The sequence below is a fragment of the Orbicella franksi genome, chromosome 4 (assembly GCF_964199315.1).
Source record: "Orbicella franksi chromosome 4, jaOrbFran1.1, whole genome shotgun sequence".
NCBI classification, from domain to species: Eukaryota; Metazoa; Cnidaria; class Anthozoa; order Scleractinia; family Merulinidae; genus Orbicella; species Orbicella franksi.
Genome location: NC_138148.1, coordinates 8693974 through 8715126, shown reverse-complemented (window position 1 = coordinate 8715126; position 21153 = coordinate 8693974). Strand labels below are relative to the sequence as shown.

The 21153-nt window shown below is 37.5% G+C and overlaps 2 protein-coding genes across 2 annotated transcripts; one reads left to right on the top strand and one right to left on the bottom strand.

Moving 5' to 3' along the window:
* The first annotated feature begins 416 nt into the window (after window positions 1–416).
* On the top strand, window positions 417–14546 carry LOC145484400 (ribosomal protein S6 kinase-like 1). Its single transcript, XM_081463019.1, has 16 exons — window positions 417–1015; window positions 3055–3090; window positions 4150–4270; window positions 4771–4886; window positions 5186–5372; window positions 5675–6571; window positions 7145–7266; window positions 7889–7993; window positions 8108–8155; window positions 8524–8610; window positions 9004–9665; window positions 10647–10774; window positions 11404–11486; window positions 12358–12453; window positions 12691–12721; window positions 13250–14546. Exons 1-16 carry the CDS (start codon window positions 920–922, stop codon window positions 13336–13338), a joined length of 2904 nt encoding a protein of 967 aa, XP_081319145.1. The 5' UTR covers window positions 417–919; the 3' UTR covers window positions 13339–14546.
* Window positions 14547–14608: 62 nt separating this feature from the next.
* LOC145484407 (maltase A3-like) lies at window positions 14609–20638 on the bottom strand. Its single transcript, XM_081463025.1, has 3 exons — window positions 19192–20638; window positions 17813–18268; window positions 14609–17538 (listed from the first exon to the last, which is right to left on the bottom strand). The coding sequence occupies exons 1-3, from the start codon at window positions 20186–20188 to the stop codon at window positions 17132–17134; spliced, it is 1860 nt and encodes a 619-aa protein (XP_081319151.1). The 5' UTR covers window positions 20189–20638; the 3' UTR covers window positions 14609–17131.
* Window positions 20639–21153: the final 515 nt, after the last annotated feature.

The window sequence follows — 21153 nt, the reverse complement described above, 5'->3', positions numbered from 1 at the left end:
GTATTCTTAGTGATACTTAGGCTAACCGGAGTGCAGACTTTCAATGTAATAATTAACAATTATTCCTCGTGTGCGCGTTGGAAATGAGATGGTAGATAGCCAACGAGGCACGTTGCGCCGAGTTGGCTATAAACATCTCATATCCAACAAGCGCGAGTGGAATAATTGTTTATTGAAAACGCCCCCAAAATATAGAAAACTAGACTAAAATAAAAATAAAAGTGCCCCATTGTGGAGAATGGTATGATGGCTCATATTAACTTGATGGTTAAGCCAATGATAACTCTCGAATTGCATTATCCAATGATCTAGTTTTTAATAATTAACAATTATGCACGAGCGCGAGTTGGCTATAATCATCTCATATCCAACAAGCGAGAGTGGAACAATTGTTTTATTAAAAGCGCTCAAAGAATAAAGAAAATAAAAACGCCCCAAAAAATCACGCATACGTTTACCATATTTGTAGAGCATGGTATAATGGTCCCTAACCCACGATGGCTAAGTCAGTGAAAACTCTCGAACTGCATTATCCAATGATCCAGTTTTTTTAAAGGAGATGATAATAGCCAAGTTGGCTATCCAGTATCTACCATCTTATATCCCACGCACGCTCGTGGAATAATTGTTAAATAACCCTGTTTACGTTTAGCAGTCGATAATGGAAATAACACGATACTTACTTTAAAAAGTATGTAGCCTGCGGTCTGCATTGTCCGCATTTCACCCAGAGTCTTCATTTTACTCCGGTGTGACCGAATTGGACTATGGGGAATGCATGGGGATGATTTTCTATTATAGTGATGCTGAGATCTGGTAACTAGCTTGATTTTCAAGATGGCGGAAGCTGTTGGCGGAGTAGTTACTTCAATCAAATGGTGTTTTCTCTTGACATGATATCCGTAAACGGTCTCTTGGAATGGCGCAAATGGATGATCATTGGGTCCGACTATTCAATGTATCGGACCCGAGACGAGCTTATGCCGGTCACACTTTGTATAAAGTCACTTCCAAGGTAACGAAAGACAACCATTTTCCCAAGCGCATAAAAGCTAAAAAACTGTAGCTTTATGTTGCATAACGCTCTGGAAGCTTCTTAGATTCCCAAACCAATTCAAAGTCTTAAAATAGCAAAGAATTTCGATATTGCTGCAAACGTTTTTCTTTACATTGTCGCTCATTGAGGCTTTGTTCCTGTTGTTCCGAATGCAATGTTTCGGAACCGGCCAGGTTAAGAACTTATCATCGTGTTTTCGTTCAGTTGATCTTATTGTTGTTAGTTTCTTTTTTTTGTCTTTGTGTTTTTTGCTTTTTTGTTTTTGTTTTTTTTGCTTTTTTATTTTTTTTTAACAATAAAGATTAGCGAAAAAACTGAGCAACGACGTTTCGGTGTCATCCTGGCACCATTTTCAAGTTAAAAAATATTTGTGCGAAAAGTAAACTAATTTATACCAATGGTAGAGGTGCGAAATTGAATAAATTAAGATTAAGATAGCTGTTCAATGTTCATGTTCATTCCAATGAGGTGTCAAACACTGGTAATGAGTTCAGTGTCTGTTCAAAGCCTAAACAAATACTTTTGCGCGAATGGAGCCTTTCTGAAGACTTTGAACAACTGTCATCCATCCATATCCTTCACCATGGAGATCGCATCTAACGGTAAGCTACCATTTGTCGGCATTGAAATATGCAAGAAGGGCTGCAAGCTGGTAACAAGTGTTTACCGTAAACCCACAAACACTGGTCTCCTCTTACACCACCAAAGTCATGTCGACAACCGCTATAAAAGATCTTTAGTTAAAACCATGTTAAACCGTGCTTACCGCTTGTCCTCAACATGGGAACTATTCTCAACAGAATGCGAACGCCTTAAACTGATCTTTTCTAACCTCAAGTACTCAGATTCTCTTGTGAACTCCACCATCACCCGTTTCGTTAATTCAGTGATGTCACCAGACACAAGATCGACGCCTCCAACAGAGAATATCTACCGCATTGTCCTGCCTTTTAAAGACCAGAAATCAGCGGACATAGTAAAGAAACATCTCTCGGACTTGAGTAATAAACTTGATCACAAACTACAGCCGGTGTTCAGAAGCCGTAAAATTGGCGATGATCTCAAAGTACAAGAGCCAAAACCACCTTTGATCAATCAACAGTGCGTTGTTTATAACTATATATGTGATCTGTGTGATGCAGAATTCGTTGGTTACACTAGCCGTCATCTTTACAAGCGCATTGAGGAACACCGATTTACCACCATCGGAAAACACCTTCAAAATGAACACCGAGTTGATACAGTTGGTGACCTGACTAACAACTTTAAGATCCTAAAGAAATGTCAGGGAAAGTTCGATTGCTTGATCCACGAAATGTTGTGGATTCGCAAGAAGAAACCGAGCCTTAACACACAGTCAGACTCCATTCGCGCAAAAGTATTTGTTTAGGCTTTGAACAGACACTGAACTCATTACCAGTGTTTGACACCTCATTGGAATGAACATGAACATTGAACAGCTATCTTAATCTTAATTTATTCAATTTCGCACCTCTACCATTGGTATAAATTAGTTTACTTTTCGCACAAATATTTTTTAACTTGAAAATGGTGCCAGGATGACACCGAAACGTCGTTGCTCAGTTTTTTCGCTAATCTTTATTGTTAACTGTATTTCCAAATTTAATCTTATAAGAATTTTTATTTTTTATTTATTTATTTTTTTTAGTTTCTTAGCAATCTGATTTATCCAGTCGTAAAGACAAATATCTCAAAATATTTTTTAGTTACTTTGTAGACTATCTATATCATCATACATGTAGTCACAGCCACCAGCATGTTCAGCACATACTAGTGTAAGCTTTTGTATACAGACGTTTTCCTTACTTTTTAAGGGACATGCACACATAAGGAGAAACATCTGTCAAAAGTAACACAGTTAATGAAAATATATTTGTGTCAATACATGGTATAAAGTTCCTTTGTAAGTGAATGTGATGTAAATAAAAACGTTGCGTTATGATCTTTCACGAAAATTTTCACCATTTTCTTTTTAGGTTTTTCAGAAGGAGTTTCCTGAAGGGGCAACTGAGGTGGTTGTTGTTCATTTTTTTAAAAATGCTGTAATCCATTAGTTTAGCAGAGCCATTTGAATTATAACCTTGGTGCTTAACTGCAATTTCTATTGCATAGAGGGGTTTTCAATTGAGTGTCATAAAACCAAAACCAACCCAATTACCAACATGTACCAATGAGACTGCTCAGCCAATTTCAAACCATAGTAAAACCAAAACCAAAGTAATTGCTGGATTACTTTTCTCACTCAATTGAAATCCACTCTAAAGTGACTAGGAGTATAATTATTGTACTGCTACTTCATGTTCTTGTCTCCTCATGTCACATAAGTCTGTTTTGTTGTTAACCCCTCCTTCCCTGTTCCACACTACTACTTCAGGCATATTATGACTTAGCCATCCTTCTTTGTTCCTGTCTTTCTTGAGAGCCCTCCTCTACTGTACCTGTAAGGTAAAGGTTTCAGTAGCATGACTCGACTAGCTTGGAGTATTTCTACTACCCCCTCCCCCTGGATAGGATGCCAGTCCATCGCAGCGTTACCCTCCAGCAGCAAGTTGGCTATTACACCTGGGTGGAGAAAGCATGTTGAGAGTCAAGACTAATGTCTTGCTCAAGAACACAACACAATGTCCTTGGCCAGGGTTCGAACCCAGACAGTTTGATCTGGAGCCAAGTGCACTAACTATGAGGCTACCACGCCTCCACAATCTCTACATGTACATATACCTTTATTAATACTGCTCAGCAATTAACAGTCGAAGAAGAGATCTAAATTTAGTGGTCTTTGGCCTCTTGCTTTTCTCAACCTTGGTGATCTAGTCATACTTCTTATAGTTGCTTAATATGACAGAAACTGAACATACAGCTGTAGTGCTAGTTCTGCACTGATGAGCCATCTGCTTGGTTCTCTGATACTGAGGATGGTGACTGGCTTTACATGCACTTTCCTTTATCCTATGGCTTGTAACTAATTGGCTTTGTCAAAGACATAATGACCCTTACTATACACACACGTTCAATGAACTCCCATAACATATAAAAGTCATATTCTTATGGGTAATTTCTGTTGTTTACAGATAGCTGTGTGGAGACGTTTCAGTGATTTTAAGAAGCTGCACCAAGAGCTTTCAAAGATCTATGTCCAGAAACATGCCAAGCAAGAAGAGTTTCCAGCATTTCCAAAGGCAAAGTTTTTCGGTATGTCACTGTATTAGAAATTGTTCTTGAAAACATGCATGTCCTTTATCAAAAGTGTCTGGTCGTTCTAGGACCAACGGCACTAATTAGGAACACAGATAAAATACAATTATATTATTAACAATTATTTCAAAAATTAAACCTTAAAAAACATTAGAACTTACAGCGTTTCCTTTAAAACTACTTAAACAATTATAGCTACATGTATTAGATAGGTGCATGGTCATGGTTGGCAGAGGTTTCATGTGTGGTTTACTGAGCTATTTAAGCTGGCCAAATGAGAAAAAGAACTACCACGGAGTTAAGCAGGAAGGCTGCATTACACATTTTCTCTAGCTGTCAAAAAGTGTCTGGGCCAAATGAGGGAACATGATTGAGATATAAAGAGAGTTGACTCTCTGCAGGTCTGACCTTTGTTTGGTCTGGCCTGGACTGCATTTCAGGGTTTGTGAAAAAAGCAAGGTTTGAAAATTCTTTTTACTGATCCAATACGATTGCAGGCCGCTTTGAAGAGTCAGTAATTGAAGAGAGAAGAAAAGCAGCTTTGGAACTTTTGACATTTGCTGGAAGCATCCCAGATCTGTTTACAAGTCAACCATTTGTTAAGTTCTTTGAGGTATATATTTACTCATTGCCAAATTTCGAAACACTTGCATAATGCATGGCAAGTAAGTTAAAACTATTTGGCTTTTACAGTAGAAGAATCTAGGTAAATAATCGAAATGGTCAAGTTTTTAACGGAGATATTTCCGCCTAGCTTAACACTTGCATTAAATTCTGCTGGGGTTTTTATTGCATGTTTTAAAAACGCATTGATTCATGCTTATGTTCACTTTGCCTTTGGCGAATAATTGTTAGATATAAGGGTTAATTTTGTGTGTGCACAATTTATTTACTTGTGTTTTTAATTTTCAGGGGGGATTCCCTGATAGCCCAGTTTGCAGTGATGGTGTCAGAAGCAGAGAAGGCAGTTCATCTGACACAGAAGGAGAAAGCCTTAGAAGACGTTCTACTGTTAAAGAATTGGAAGCAAGTATTGGAAATAATGTTGAAAATGACAGGCAGTCACCATCGTTTTCCTGTACTGCAAGCAGAGAGAATGGTAAGGTTTGGTGATGCTTATGAGCAGCAATCTTGAAACAATAAACTTTTCCTTGCATTTGTTTATATTAGTTTGGTATTAAAACATTATTTGTAGTACTTAGCTTTCAGTATAATTATGCACAGGGACTCATTTTGGGTTTTGTGACAGATCCAAACTAATTTTGTTGTCTATTGATGTACCCTTGACTACCCTAAAAATACTGTTTGAGTTCATACATGTACATAGATGTATTGCTTGATGTAAGTTTGATGCAATTATTGCCTTATAACCATTCATTCAACCCTTCCTTTATTTTTCAGGTGATAATCTTGAAGATTCATCTACCCTTGGGGGTGTGTGGCTCTGTAAGCAGCCTTCTCTGACTGAAGGTCTCGACAACCTCAGCTCGGATGAGGATGAAAATGATGAACGTGAAACAGTGCCACCAGCTGGGTGTGAAAGTGGGGGAACTGATTTAACCAGGCACTCAAATGGAGAGGCTGCTGAAGACAATGAAGATGAGCATAATGATGATGTTTTTACACAGGATCCTGAGGAAAGTCTAGATAATGAGCTGGACATATCTGAGAAGGACGATCACTCAAGTGCTGAACCTCCTAATTGGCTGGTCCGAGCAATTTCAATTTGCAGTGAAGGAGAGGACTTAGAAATTCTTGCATTGGAAGCTGACACTGATGAGCTTAGCTTTCCTCAAGCATTTTCTGAGTATGATGTGTCAAAGCAAGAAGGAGATGAATCTTCCCCCTTCCCCTGTATGGATTCTGCAGATGATCTTTCTTTGCACCAAAATAGAGTAGACACTTTTGAAGCTTCCACTGAAAGTTCATCTTCAGTTGGTTATGGACATGATGAAAATCAGTGGACTGAAAAAAGTCTTGAAAAGACATCAGAGTTGAAAAAGTTTGTCGAGAAAACAGAATCTGCTGAGGCCTCCCCACTAAAGGACTCAAGTTCAGCTGGTACAATGGAAGATAAACAGTCATTCACAAGTTCAAGTGACTCGGTAAAGGGAGTAACACGTCAGAGAACTATCTCTGATCTAGCAAATATCTACATTGATCCTAAAGAGAGCGACTATTTGTATGCCGCAGGACACACAATACACAAGGCATTAGATTGTGAAGTAAATGGCAAATATGGAGAGGCATTCAGCTTGTATAAGACTTGTGTTGGTCTGCTTCTGAGTGGTGTACAAGGTACTCATGTGTGTGACATACAGTGTGATACATTCATTATTGGTGTAGTTTAACTCCTTGAGTGCCAAACCATTGTGTATGCCGTGTTTCACACCATTTTCACTGAAAATAGGTGTCTAGTAAACAACTTCAACTGCCACGAGCTTTTTCACTTAAACTATAGACATGTGTGCATTTTTCAAAAGGTCATAAAAGTTTCTTATCAATGAGTTTGATTTTGCTGAGGTTGACGTAATTTGATATCCATATAATGTCACAGCAATGGGAAATTAGCAGTCTCTCGAAAAGCCTCCTATGAATCTCAGGTGCCGATAAAAGTTGTTTCTGATGTGCCGGGAGATTTTGACTTACCCAGTGCGTCATATAGGCACCTGAGGGGCAAATATCATGACGTACTCATATACATTGTAACAGCTTACTATGAACCTGTAACTCTAATCCCTGATTCACTGATACATGTAGGTTGATTGCATCGTTCCAGCTTTGTGATTTTTAACCACTCAGAGACTGAATCGCTTTGATAAATGGCTTATTTTTCCTTGAATAAATTGCTGAGTGAGTTTTGTTTTTTAGGGGAAAAGGATGTAAAGAGACGAGAGGCAGTGAGACGAAAGACAGCTCAGTATCTGTTGAAAGCTGAAGCTCTTTACAACACATACCTTGTTGCAAGTGAGTCTCCAGAGAAATCGGAGCAGGTAAGTGGACTGTTGATTCTGCTCAAAAATTGTTAAGTAAGAAATTGATAGCAGGTGATGAGGTACATGTAGTTGTTCAGTTGAACAAGAGACCAAAGTCACCAATACAAATAAAGAACCATATTTAATTGAACAATTCAATTCAATGTATAATACAAAGAAATTATGTTGGCACCTGACCTTACAAGTGTTCAAAACAAACAGGAAATTGATCTAAACAAAACTTGCAAACCAACTTTAAAAGTTACTTCTTGACTGCCTCCGTAATTGATGTACATTGTGGCAAACGGTAGGTTAAAACCTCAGCAAATAACTGGTTAGTGTAATAACTGGCTAGCAATAACTGGTGAGCAAACAGACCTGACAACTGGTTAGCTTGGTTGTTTCCATACAACTGGCAACTCTTGGACTTACGGAACTTTAAATTAAACGCATTACACAATAAGCATCATTGTGATATATAAATTCAAATACAGCACGTGCTCAATGTTGAACATAAACAGCGCACGTGCCAAACTTGAAAAATGAGATAAGCTGAATGTTTATCAGCGAAACAGTAGTAACACCCTTTGTTCCACTTGGAACTTTAAAGCTTTATCTTGTCATTTGTGACTGATTGTAGGACTCTTCTCCATCGCATACGAGTGACCTATGCAAATCAGATGAGCTGCAAAAATTCAAGGAGCTCGCACTTGCAGACTTGAAAGTTATGGGGATTGTTGGCAAGGTTTGTCTGTTGATGTACGGTATTCGTTCAAATCAATATATGTATAGTACTAATTTACTTATAACATATACTGGACACAAAATCTAATTTATTTATTTTTGTTTGGATTTATAGGTGATACTGGTCGAGAATATTCACAATGGGGAAACTTTTGTCATCAAGGTTTGTAATTGTTCGTTGGGATCTCAAGGAAGAATCACCTAGTATACGTTTTAGCCACCCACCCTCCCCCCCCCCCCCTGGCAGAAAGACAACAGCTCAACAACTCACAGCAACTGCATGTCAGAACATCATCAAATATTTATAAGTTTTATTATGAAATCAACATTAATTTAAGATTAGAAAAATCAATTTAAAGGTCATTTTGAGGAAAAATTGCATTCTTCCTGTCATTTTTATCCATAAGTTTCTCCTTGAGGGTTGTTTGCATTTCTACAATTCTTTGATTGTAACATTTTTGTGCTTCTCTCTAATATTGTATTAATTTGCTTTCACTTTTTCTTACATGCATTGACTTAATATTCTCTCAGGCTCTCTGCAAATCAGGACCAACACGAACACAGCAGAACTCTCAAGGAAGCGAACGTCGAAGAAGGAAATCTGTGAGACGTCTTTATGTAAGTGCAATTTACTTAGATACATCACTGAATATGGATGAGTAAATGTCAGAGGGTGCAAAGTATACTGAACTCATAGGTTATGACTGTATACAATTTAATACTCCTCAGTGCTAAAAATCAATGCAGTCATGTGTTTAATTGCTTAGTGAACTTAATGTGAAGGGGTGGGGAAGGACAAAATAAAGAAAAGTAAGAGGTGTTTCAAAAATACAATAATTATTTCAATGTAGAGGGTTGTAGTATGTACATGTATAAACTGGCACTTACTATGCCTGTGATGAGAATACTGTAGTACACTTGTATCCTCTATCATGCATGTACCCTGTAATACATATTCTGCGCAGCCAGCTTTAGTCAAAATACAATAAAGTACATGTACTTTCTTTGCAGGGCAAATATCCAAACATCGTGCGAGTTTACAAGTACTTTGAAACTGCAACTGCAATATACCTTTTGCTGGAGTATGCTAGAGGAGGGAGACTGTGGGATCATACATCTTGTTACCAGCGAAACAAGGAGTCTCATGACTACCTCATAAGAGATGCTAACGGAAAAAACTCTGAGCTGAAGAATTCTGCTTCTGATGCAAGTGTGACTCAGACTAAAAATATTGATACAAAAAATGATCGCCCCACACCTCAAGTTGCGGCAATACCTTTAGAAGGAGAGGATGTATCCAATAATCTAGCTTTTGGATCCAGAACTAACGATTCTGCAACAGTGCAAGACAGTGAGCTTGACACTAAAGTTTCAGCTGCAGCTGCTGTGGATTGGGAGAATTACACTGAAGGCCTCAGAACTCCAATTAATGGTAACAATAATAAGCTATCAGAGGGGAACCAAGAGGCTCATAAAATAAACAAAAACTCTGACGATAAATGCAACAGAGAGGCAACTGATGTCCGTCCTGATAACAAGAGCTCACTGTTTGTGAAATTGGATGAATATTTCTCATCTGCAGCCCAGTGTGTACCGGATGAACACATCAGAGTTTGGGCTGCAGAACTTGTGTTGGCTGTTGCTTACTTGCACACATCAGGAATTATTTGCAGGTAACATCGACTGACAGTTACTACTGAATAAATATTATTGTTAGTAGTATTAATTAAATAAATAGACGATTTGATTGAGGCCTTGAACTATTAAAAATCAAATTGTCTGTTGAATCATATCTATTTCAAAATTCTCTATTGTGATTGGTTCTCCGCTTGCCTATTTGTCATGTAATTGGTGCATGATCATGTGGGTTTCCAATTACAGGTATCCAATTTGAACTTTTTGTAATTGGATATCTGTAATTGGATACCCATGTGATTTGCACTTCAATTATGCGTGCTTTAATTGCTTCCTTCACAGTGTTTCCCACAGTTTTGAAAACTCATGAGAAGCACTATGTACAGACATCTTTGCTCAAAAAAAGTTCTCAAGAGACAAGTTTAATTCCGAAATTTGTTATTAGGTACTAACAGTTATTTCGTAATTGGACTTCGTGTTGCACAATTCAGGGAGTAATTGCGCTCGAAACTTCAAATTGGCCTCGCACTTTGTGCTCGTCTGATTTTGAAATTACTTGCACAATTACTCCCTAAATTGTACTCCACTTAGTCCAATTCAGGCTTTAAGCCAGAAATTGAAAAGTCGCCGTCCAAAGTGTGCTATGGGGCCTGCTCAAATGAGCAATTTATAAGGCAACATATGAAAACTAAAACAATTATCTTTAGAAAGTGGCCATCCACGGGATGCCTGGACACCCATCTGGCTAAAAACCTGGTCAATTTACCATTACTAATCACCCAACATGCTACTGAAGGACAACTTCAAATGGTCAAGAATATTTATTGAAATGCACTACTTATGGATTGGTATCTGCTGTCATTAACTCTCTTGGTTCCAATACAATTTGGTTTGCTGCAAAGTTATTAAGCATCTGGTATACACTGTATATTAATTAAGTTCCAAAGTTGACAGTACAAGGTTTGTTTGATTCATATGTAGTGATTATTGATTATCAGAACTCCATTTTATTGTCACAGAGATTTGCATCCTGAAAATGTGCTTCTGGATGAAGAGGGCCATATCCTTCTCACATATTTTGGTTCCTGGGAAGAAACAGAACATATTCCAGATGAGGAGGCTATGAATCACTTTTACTGTGCTCCAGGTAACATTTTCAGTTGGTAAATCTGAATAAGGATATGCCTCTGTTGCAATCTAAGTGATGCTTGTTAAGTGTCAACCATTGTTTGATACTTTTATTCATTTCTTATTAGCTTCATTCTTGTTCTTGCCTCCTTGCCCTCCCCTTAATCCTCCATCTCCACCTTGTCCTCTTCCTTCTCCTTGTTCTCATCCTCTTCCTCCACCATCTCCTTTTCCTCCACTTCCTTTTTTTCCTCGTCTTCCTTCTCATCAACATCATTATCATCTCATCAACTTTTTGTTTTTTCATTTCTTCCTATTCCTTGTCTTCCTTCCCAATCCTTTTTCTCACTTATCATCTTTCTCCTCTCTGATCTCTCCAAGCCCTTTGCCATCAAATTTTTTCCTGTCGTGGTCTTCCTGTCATCCCTGTTAAGCAACACTACCGGCAGTTGCCGCTGATGAACCATGAGGCTCATTCCATCCGAAGAGCTAGAATGGACTTCAACCTTTAACCTCCCTCACAACCTTCAATTTTGGCTTCAGCTTATGTAGCAAATAAGACTTACATACATTTACGATGTGACCTAGATTTAGTTTTTTACATGCTATTTAATTAACTGCTTTTGGTTGTCCTATATTGTTTTATAGAGATGTGGCAAGTTGATGAAGTAACAACTGCAGCTGATTGGTGGAGTGTTGGAGCTCTACTTTATGAAATAATCACAGGACAGGTGTGATCAAATGTTGCATAATATATACATGTATCTCTAGACTTATGAATGAACTTCTTGATCAGTAATGTCCAGTGAAAAAGCTCTACCTGGATATATCTTTTTGCAAGTACTTCTCCCTGTACACAAAAGGCATCTGAGGTTTGATTCTAAAACTTCTGTGCTGGAATGACATTGTCGTTCCTTGCAAGTAAATTAAAATACATATATCTTATTAGATGTTTTGGTGTGTAGTATCGCTGTATATATTTACGAGTTGTGCCTAATAAGAGATTTATTATCCAGCTGCTATGTCAATAAATTTATCAGTGAAAGAGGTAGAGTGTGACAGTTTTGCATGCGTATGCTGACCTATCCGGCAAACAGGTTTTCTACTGTACAAATAACTGTGCAATATCGCTGTATATTTGTACTGTTATTTGGACGGTATTCACTGCACTTGGATAATAAACCTGTATATTACATAGCCCTGCTGGGATCCATGCACTGGTGTATTTTTAATTATTTGTTCTGGTATGGGTTGAAGGGCTTTTTGGTGTGTCCCTCTCTGGAAATTCCACTTTTGTTTCATATACTTTCCTTTAATAGTTTTGGCTTTTGAGACACAACCTCCCCACTGGAATTTCCAAATTATAATCCTTCTTAGGGAGGGTATGGATATTTTCTGGAACCACAACTTACAATAAAATAAAATTAAACATGATCAGGTGATTTTCAGAACTTATTTCTGATTGAAAATATGGTTAGTGTTAACTTATCACGTGTTGGATGTTGTTACTATCAGTTCATGTTCTCTTACTGTCAGTATATTGGGTACTAAATGTCCATGCAAGATTTGTTGAATTTTTATATTTCTTTGTCAATGTTGTAGGCGCTCTCAACGGCACATCCCTGGGGAATAAAAACTCACACTGAATTACACTTGCCAAATAAAATCTCGCCAGAGGCTAAATCCCTTCTGAGAGAGGTACAGTGTTCTGATTACAAAGTCTTTGAATTAGGAGTGTGTTTTTGTGTTGATACTGTTTATAAAATAATATAACTGAGTAATACTATTTTCTTACTAATCGACTTATGTATTGGCAATTAGCACAACTTTAGGTGTAGTCAATCAATTTGAGTATTTTTAAATATTAAAATATTATGCAAATTTTTTGGTGGTATTTCATTATAATCGATTTGTTTCTTACTTCTTTAAATATAGCTTCTGAGAGTGTCACCCTCAGAGAGATTGGGTGAGTTGTTGTCAGTTGGACATTTGTGTTTTTTTTGGCATTGTGCAACCACTCCAATTTCAAAATTAATTTAGATTTCAAATACTTCACATCAATATTAAGTGCCACATGTATTTCTCATATACTACCCAGTTGAATTTTGCTTTAACCCTATTGTCTTTAAGAACCCAGTTGATCTTGAATTTAGTTGATATATAGTTAATAGAGGAAACTGGTCTTGAAACCTGGTGAAGTTCTTTGTTGTATGTTTTTGTTGGCTATTAATTTTTGGGGGTTGGCGTTGCCCAAAACCCAGGGCAAAATTCAAGAGGTGGTTATGCGTGTTTAATATACAACTACATGTGAATAACCATTATAGTCAATGAGCATAAAACAAAAGATGTGCAGAGTCGAGGACCTTCCAACATAAATCTTAGCCTGTTTGTTTGCTTCTTTAATGTTTACTGGGCTTCTTAATCATTCCCTCTATTAACTATAGTTGGTATTATTTTGTCATTTAGCAGTTTCTTGTGTGCTTCTCATTCTTAGGTTCTGGGGTGAATGGTGTGGAGGAAATCAAATCACATCCTTACTTCAGTGGAGTCAACTGGACATGGCTATGCTCGAGAATTAATTAAATCAGAAAATTTAACCAATCTTACCAGTGTATAAAATTAATATGTAATAAAGAACCAAATGTTATAAATTGACCATTTGAATTGAAAAGTGCAAAACATTTTTTTTAAAACAATAGCTATAAAGACCAATGTAATATGGTACACGTAACCTTCCACTTCTGTCAACTGGTTAATGGTACCTTATTGAAGTCTTTTGAAAACTTGCTGGGCAGGTTCATGTCAGATTAAATGTTTACGTGGTGAAATGCAGGACGTCAATTTTTTTTGCACCCATGGTTTTATGGAAAATCTATTTGAAGTAGTAAAATTTAGTGTAGTGCTTATAAATAAGTTGAGAGAGCATTTAAAGACTTTTTGAACTTATCTTTTCAATTCAGTGCTCGCTAAACATGACAGGTGGTGAAGACAACAGATTGTATTATGATATCAAATGCAAGTGTTCACAATGTGAAGTGCCTAATAAAATTTGTTTACGAAAGGTAAAAATGAAAGAGTAGTTCATACAGTATGCGATTCAGTATTTTGATAACAGGGAAGGCCTTCTATCATGCTAAAAATCAATGTTTATTCTTAAGGGCCCAGCACAGAAGTAACCTTTTTCAATGTTGTCGATTCCCATGTTACGATCTGCTAATATCATTTCAAAACTGTTTCTTAGTCATCAAAGTAGTAGCCCATGTATTGAGGCAAGTGACTGTCTCCTTTCTTTCTCAGTTGGCCTTTAATCTTATATTAAGGGATTACAAGGACTTCTTTAAAATTTGTATCCTACAACGCTAGCATAACTGAAAATGTGCACTACACCCTGACCCATGCCCCCTATCTAGCTACAGCCTTGACTGTCCTGAGACAAGGATGGTCAAAGTTCCATCACATTCCAAAAAACCTAATATGTTTTCCCTACTTTATAACTTCAACACAAATTATTTCTCGAAAAGTAGGTGGCTGAGAATTGAAGTAACCTAGCCAGCGGCCGGCACTTAATGAGAAACCTAATCTACCTTGGTTAACGCAATAAGTCCCCTTGGTAGTGTTACAACAAAAGGGTTTAATGAATAGAAATCTTGTCCTCACCACCCAAAATGAGTAGCCTTTGTCCAGCAGTCAAAGGCAACATTTCAAAATGGCAAGAATAATCATTCTTGCAATGAACCAGTAACCACCAAGAGCTTGGAAGAGACATTAAAAAAGCACGATTGTCAAGATTGCTGTTCTTCACTTGTATCAACTTAATGTTTAATAGACAAAAACATGACACAATGAGACTATCAACAGTTGCAACAATTTTAATCAGGAAGTTTTTTTCCAATTTTACAAAGGATCTCTCCTGTCCAGGCAGCACCTAGCTAAACAAACTTGAAATATTCTAGAATAATAATTATGTTTGTTTTACTTATAAACCTTACTTTATTATTAAATTCTAGCCTTGCCTGTTGTCTTGTTTTCAGTAGAGTTTAAAATATAACAAAGTTAATAAGTTTCAATTCAATAGTTTCACATTTGGACCATCTAAGATAATTGCTTAATAACATATTTGAATGAGACTCAAAACTTAAAGATCTTACCAGCAATAGAGAGGTTTTCAATTAAATGTTGTAAACCAAAACAATTATTTCTTTCCAATATATTAGACTACTCAGCCAATCTCAAACCATAGTATAACCACAACCAAAGTAATTGCCTGATAACTTTCAGCACTCAATTGAAAACCACTCTAGTGCATGAGTGATAACAAATTAAGGTTCTCATAGGATTTACTGAGAAGCCAAACTTGCCTAAATGGAACCAACTTGGACACAAGAAAGTTGTATTGTGTAACTACACCCACCTAATAACCAACAATGCTTAATCACTTTCTGGATGGCTGACATGGTCATTTCTCCCATGACATCATGAATGATTTGCAATATTTATGATAGAGAGGTAATACTAGAGGCAGGACTACTGTTAACAGATTCATGAGAAAAAATACAAGTACATTTTTTTGGAGTCTCACATCCTAGCCAATCTAACACTCCAACTAAAAAAGTCTTAGTTGGAGAAAATACAATAATACAAACAGTTTGTACATGTTACCCAACTTGACTTGAATGTTATCATAGCATGCTCTGAATAACCCCTAGTTACGCAGGGTTTTTGGTACAGGTAACAGTGGACGTGGTGTACGACCCTTCACTCTTCAGTTATGATGTCAAGTTGGAATACATTATTATTCACTTCAAGAGTCAGTTTCCCAGCTAATTATACACCCCTAGTTTCTGATTTCCATACAAGATTGCCAAATGCCACCATGAACTATAATAATTTATTGGATAAAAATATCCCACAGAGAAAATTAGAACAAGTTTTTTGGAGTAGTATAGCATTGCAATTTTGAAGTTGGATTGAATCTGTGATAAGATATTGAGAAATTAAAACTGCCATTTCAAAATTTAGAATCTTTCAAGTTGATATTTTTTTTGCCTTCGCCGTTGTTGGAAATATTTTCGACTACAAGATAGAGCAAATTTGTAGCAAGCTACCGCCCATAATCATCAAAGTACAGTACCAGTCAGGATGATCTCCTTTTAAATCAAAAGTAGTCTGGTTGTTGCTAACTTTAACATGTGCTTTTAAGTGAGGAGTAAATATGTATGCTAATATGAAAATTACATTCCAACATTTCAACAAAGACAATATAAATAACAATTATTAATTAATATTACAACATTCATTTTCTTCCGAGGGACACTAATTTGCATGGAAGAAATGTTTATCATTTTGACATCACACATCTTAATTTGTCAGCAAATTTTAATTCGGGAGCACTTTTGCCTCAGAGAGGAGAGTCAGAACTTTACTGGTAGACTTGCAAAAGTTTGCTGGTGAATAACGAAATGTTTTCTGAGAAATCACAAATTCTAAGTGGAAAACATTCTTTCAGTCTACATGTAATTGTAGAGGGTAGATCTAAGCCATTGTAATGGTTTTACTAAGCCAAAAAACTATGTCGTTGCATCAGTGTACAGTGCTCAAAACTGGTTTTTGTAGTATGAAGCAATCCTATAGTATAAGCAAGTCTGCCAATAAAGGTTCCTCCCCTCCACCCACCAGCCTTTTTCTTTTCCTGTTCAATACCCATTTTGTTTATATACACACACCTAGCAGGAGACAAGACACTGTGAGGTGAGAATTTGTTCCTGAGAACACAACGCAAGAAAAAATGCCACTACCCAAAGCGTGCAGGCCAATGAACTGACAATCTGGCCAGCCACTCCCCCTGAGTAAAGTAGTATTAACTTAAATACTGATCTACTGCATCGACGACAGCATACTACACCTTACGAATGTGAATGCTAATAATTTAAAAAATAATCCAGAATTTCTTTAAGAGGAGTTATAGTCATGTAAAATATGCCATAAAATGGAATGGTGTTTTGGAGTTGTCATGACACCCTTGTCAACTTGGAATTGATTAAAAAAAACTTGATAATGGCGTGATGACAACTTCAAAATGTCAATCCATTGTATAGCTTTTTTTACATGCTAATGCATTGCCAAGGCTTTGCTTACAAGGAGTAATAATGAGATACAAAATACAACATCCTCAAAAAATACGGAAGGAAATAAAATAATACTACGATACATTCAACTGAGGATGTTGCAGTCTGCTTTGGAAGCTTGAACCCCAATTAACATGAATGACCACCACAGAGAAACATGTCCTTGTTTGAACATAATGCAACAGCATGATTTCAAATATGGATAAATTAACTTGGAAAACTGTGTTATTGACCAACATTGTAGAATGTTCCTAAGAAAAGTGCCATTTCTCGTCTCCATTTTTCACAATAACAGCTTGGCCCACATTAAGCTTAAGCTTATTCACATCTACCTTTCCTTCGCCAGCCAGCTTTGATTGAGTATCGTATACCACGGTGCCTAAGCCAGACAGCTTCTCAAGATCACCATCCCAAATCTTGTCGCTAAAGTTGATGACAACAAGGAAATATTCATCCCCATGGTTGCGAACATAGGAAAGCACCTGAGTATCGACATGCACAACCTTAAATTCACCACTGACAAAGGCAATGTTATTCCTTAGCTTAATAAGTTCTTTGTACTTGTTTAAGTATGATTCATTGACACCCTTCTCTGAGTCCACGTTTATGGTAAGATAGTCTGAAGCAACAGGCAACCATGGTTCAGCTGTGCTGAAACCTGCAAACAAACCAGAACAGAAATTAGAATGAACTCACAGAAATAACATTTTGGATTTTACTGAGATCTGGGAATGTTAGGTACCGCAAAGTTCAAAAAATGACATTCCTTGTATTTAGTGGTCCAGCTCTCTTACAACATCCACATAATTACAACTTTTAGAGGATTCTGTACAGTAGCTGCTTTCAGGAAACTAGAAGGGGTCCCATATTTTGGTCAATCCATCCTACTACTAAAGGTAAGAATGCTTTCTCGTGTAAACAGAGTTACTCACCAGCATGTGCTTCTTTGTTCCACTGCATGGGAGTTCTCTCTTTGTCCTTTGGATTAGTTGTGTTACCATCTAACATGCCAATCTCTTCACCATAGTAGGTCATTGCCACTCCAGGTAAGGTAAGTGCAAGGGTATTCATTGCATATCTGTTGTCTTCACCCAATCGGCTGCCTACACGTGCATTATTGTGATCACCAATAACCCAGTTGGGTGTCTTTCCTTCAGGGACACTGGCCAGGTATTCCTCCACAGTTTTACTTATGCCTTGTGCTAGTGTCATGCCTTGTCTGTCTACTTTGTTGATCAAACCAAAGTTGATGGGGATGTCTGACATACCATAATATTTGGAAGTTTCAGCATAGGGTCCCATTACATCAACAATCAGAATGGGATGACTATCATACTCATCTAGCACTTTCTGGAATTCACTTAAGATGTCTCGATTGCCATCAAGATCTTTAAAAAAGGAAAGAGAATTATCAGACAGTCACAGATCAAAATGTAAATATTTTTATCAGTCTTGAAATACATTTCTCCTATGAACCATATTTTCAAACTGGTACAAACACAATCTTCTATAAAAAATTGGTCTGAGAATGTCTGTTGCCTTCATTCTCAGTACACTTGAGTAGCTGAATGTAGACAAGACTTGCAACTCAATCACAGGCAAAACTTGCTGAAACTGTTGTTATTTAAAAAATACAGAGTAACAAATCCATGCAAATACTGGGGTGTATGCCTGAGTGAGGACACAAGTTTTTTGCTAATAACTTTCACTATCTGAAACTCAGTCTGTTAATCTCTATGGTGTGTTTCTCAAATATGGTTGTAGCATAGCCCATATAGTTTAAAATGAATCAACACCTAAATTTTCTAGCAAGGGGATGTGAATGATGTTTAACTCTTGTAAAAAAAAAAATGCCTGGTGCATTTACACGAACCAATCAAATTCCAGAATTCAGAATTTCAGACTGCTGAGATGCTTGGAAAAACAGCAAACGATATTTTCAAGCAGCAAAATATCGGAGGACTTTCCCTATACATATAATCGGGTTGAAATCAGGCGTGTAGGGGGGTGGGCATCGGCAGCACCCTTTCAGCCTTTCAGTTGTCTGGGACCAAAATAGGTAAAAAAAAAAAAAAGATCCCTCACTGATAATTAAATTACAAAGATCAGCTTTGTTATCATCTTTGTTCTCTTTCGATAAGCAAAATATTTATAAGCTTATGTGGCGCGAAATTGTTGCTCCATCGGTCTCTCAATCTTAATTAATGTTATGGTAACAAGCTGCATTCACAATTTCATTCAAAAAAAAAATCGCTACTACCGTATCAGAGGAGTTTAGAAGGCAGGCCATTATAGAGTTTCACTTTCTTACCGTATGTGAGTGTGTGATCCAGCATGTCGTATGTGGGAGCAGACTTGTTGTAGTTACTATTTGTTGACTCATTTTTAAAACTGTCGTCTTCAAGCAAGAACTGCGCAGCGTTCACCCTAAATCCATCGACTCCTTTGTCGAGCCAGAACTTTAGAACTTTCTTCAGTTCTTCTTTGACTTCTTCATTTGTCAAATTTAGATCGGGCTGTTCTTTGTGAAACTGGTGAAGGTAGTACTGCTCTGTTGTGTTGTCGTAGGTCCACGCGCTTCCACCAAACACACTGATCCAGTTGTTCGGTGGTTTGTCCTTTCCGGCCCCGGTACGCCAAATGTAATAGTCTCTGAATTTGTTTTCTTTTTCTTTTGACTTCTTGCTTGCTTCGAACCAAGGATGCTCATTTGAAGAGTGGTTTGGAACGAACTCCATTATGATCTTGAATCCTTTCTCGTGAGCCGCTTTGAGAAAATCTTCAAACTCCTCCATGGTTCCGAACTCCTTGTCGATGGCGGTGTAATTCGAAATATCGTAGCCAGCATCGGCCATTGGAGACTGGTAGATCGGGCTTAATCCAAGAGCATGAACTCCCAGTTCAGTGAAGTAATCCATCTTTTCAGCAATGCCTTTCAAATCACCATATTTATTGCCATCTGAATCCTTGAAAGACAACGGGTACACTTGGTAGATGACGGCGTTTTTCCACCAGTTCTCGTCCATCGTATCGTTGCCCTTGAGTGTATCGTTGCCCTTGAGTGTAGCATTGCCTTTCTCCGTCACTTCTTCTGCCTTTTCACACCGAGGAGCTACGATAATAATAATAACCGCTACTACCACCATCGCCACAACGGCCACGGCGAACAACACCACGAGGATCAAGCGTGTTTTTCTGTGCTTCGCGACTTCTTCGTCCGTTGATTTCGACGGAACACCAGAAGGATCCTCGAATCTGATTTTAACATCATCTTTGGTTAAACTGTTGAATTCCACTTCGTTAGACATCTTGCAACGGACTGCTCACTTGAACAGGCAAAATGAACTGTTCAGGACTCTTCAGTCAACCTACAACGAGGTCCAAGAACAATACTGGAATGGCGCGAACGAAGACAAAAACAACAGATCCACGCGGCAAATTTATTCCATTGTATCACGAGGTCACCACATGGCAATGAGTTACATAATTCATTATTGTGGGAGGGGTCGGGCTGATAATCAAAATATACTCAGCCAAGAAAATTTCAGGAAAACGATTTAGTAAACCTTAGAAAAAATTTCTGCGGTCAAAAAAAGTTTTTCTCTTCACACGAAGACAAATTTGAGTAAGACAGAAAATCTTGATTAAAAGTCTTGCCATTAACAAAACCTTCCCACCCTACGTCCCTTCGCTTGTGTTTTAGATGAACTTTGTCCTTAAGAATATTCATGAGGCTCCCGTCCACGCCAGTCGACCGGTTTTCGCGTGCGACCAACTCGTCTTTTGTCTCGACAATAAGACATTTATTGCATCAGAAATCTTATTAACATACTCCTATTGAATTTCCATCTCGATTTTTCAGTTTCTTGAAAAAACGTGTAACATGTGAAATCTAAAGGAAGAATAAAACCCTTGCCAACAAATTGACTGTAATTGTCATATCGCTGGGTGTGGTGGTTTTCGATCTTGTTTTGGAAGTGTTTGCAATCTTTTAACTTTTAATGCGGCAAAAGTAAAATTCGTATTTCATGCTTAATATCTCCAGCCTTTACAGAGTGGAATGCATCAAGCTATGAGAAAAGAGAAGGTTTAGCAATTTTTTTTAAGCGTTCTGTGCCTATTAAATCCGCCCTGACAGGTGTTTGACAATAAAAAAAAATATTGAAGTGTTTCGTGACCCCGGGTCACAAAATAAACTTCAGGCGGCTGCTATGGTGCCAAGTTTAATTTGTGAGCGGAAAACTACTCATCATATTTGCAAATCCCATCGCGA

Coding starts and splice junctions, on each gene's coding strand:
- LOC145484400 (XM_081463019.1), top strand. CDS start 920: ATGGCGCAAATGGATGATCATTGGGTCCGACTATTCAATGTATCGGAC. Junction 4,271..4,770: donor TCCAAAGGCAAAGTTTTTCG/GTATGTCACTGT, acceptor ATACGATTGCAG/GCCGCTTTGAAGAGTCAGTA. Junction 8,156..8,523: donor GGGAAACTTTTGTCATCAAG/GTTTGTAATTGT, acceptor ATATTCTCTCAG/GCTCTCTGCAAATCAGGACC.
- LOC145484407 (XM_081463025.1), bottom strand. CDS start 20,188: ATGTCTAACGAAGTGGAATTCAACAGTTTAACCAAAGATGATGTTAAA. Junction 18,269..19,191: donor GGATCACACACTCACATACG/GTAAGAAAGTGA, acceptor CCTTTTTTAAAG/ATCTTGATGGCAATCGAGAC. Junction 17,539..17,812: donor GAACAAAGAAGCACATGCTG/GTGAGTAACTCT, acceptor GTTTGTTTGCAG/GTTTCAGCACAGCTGAACCA.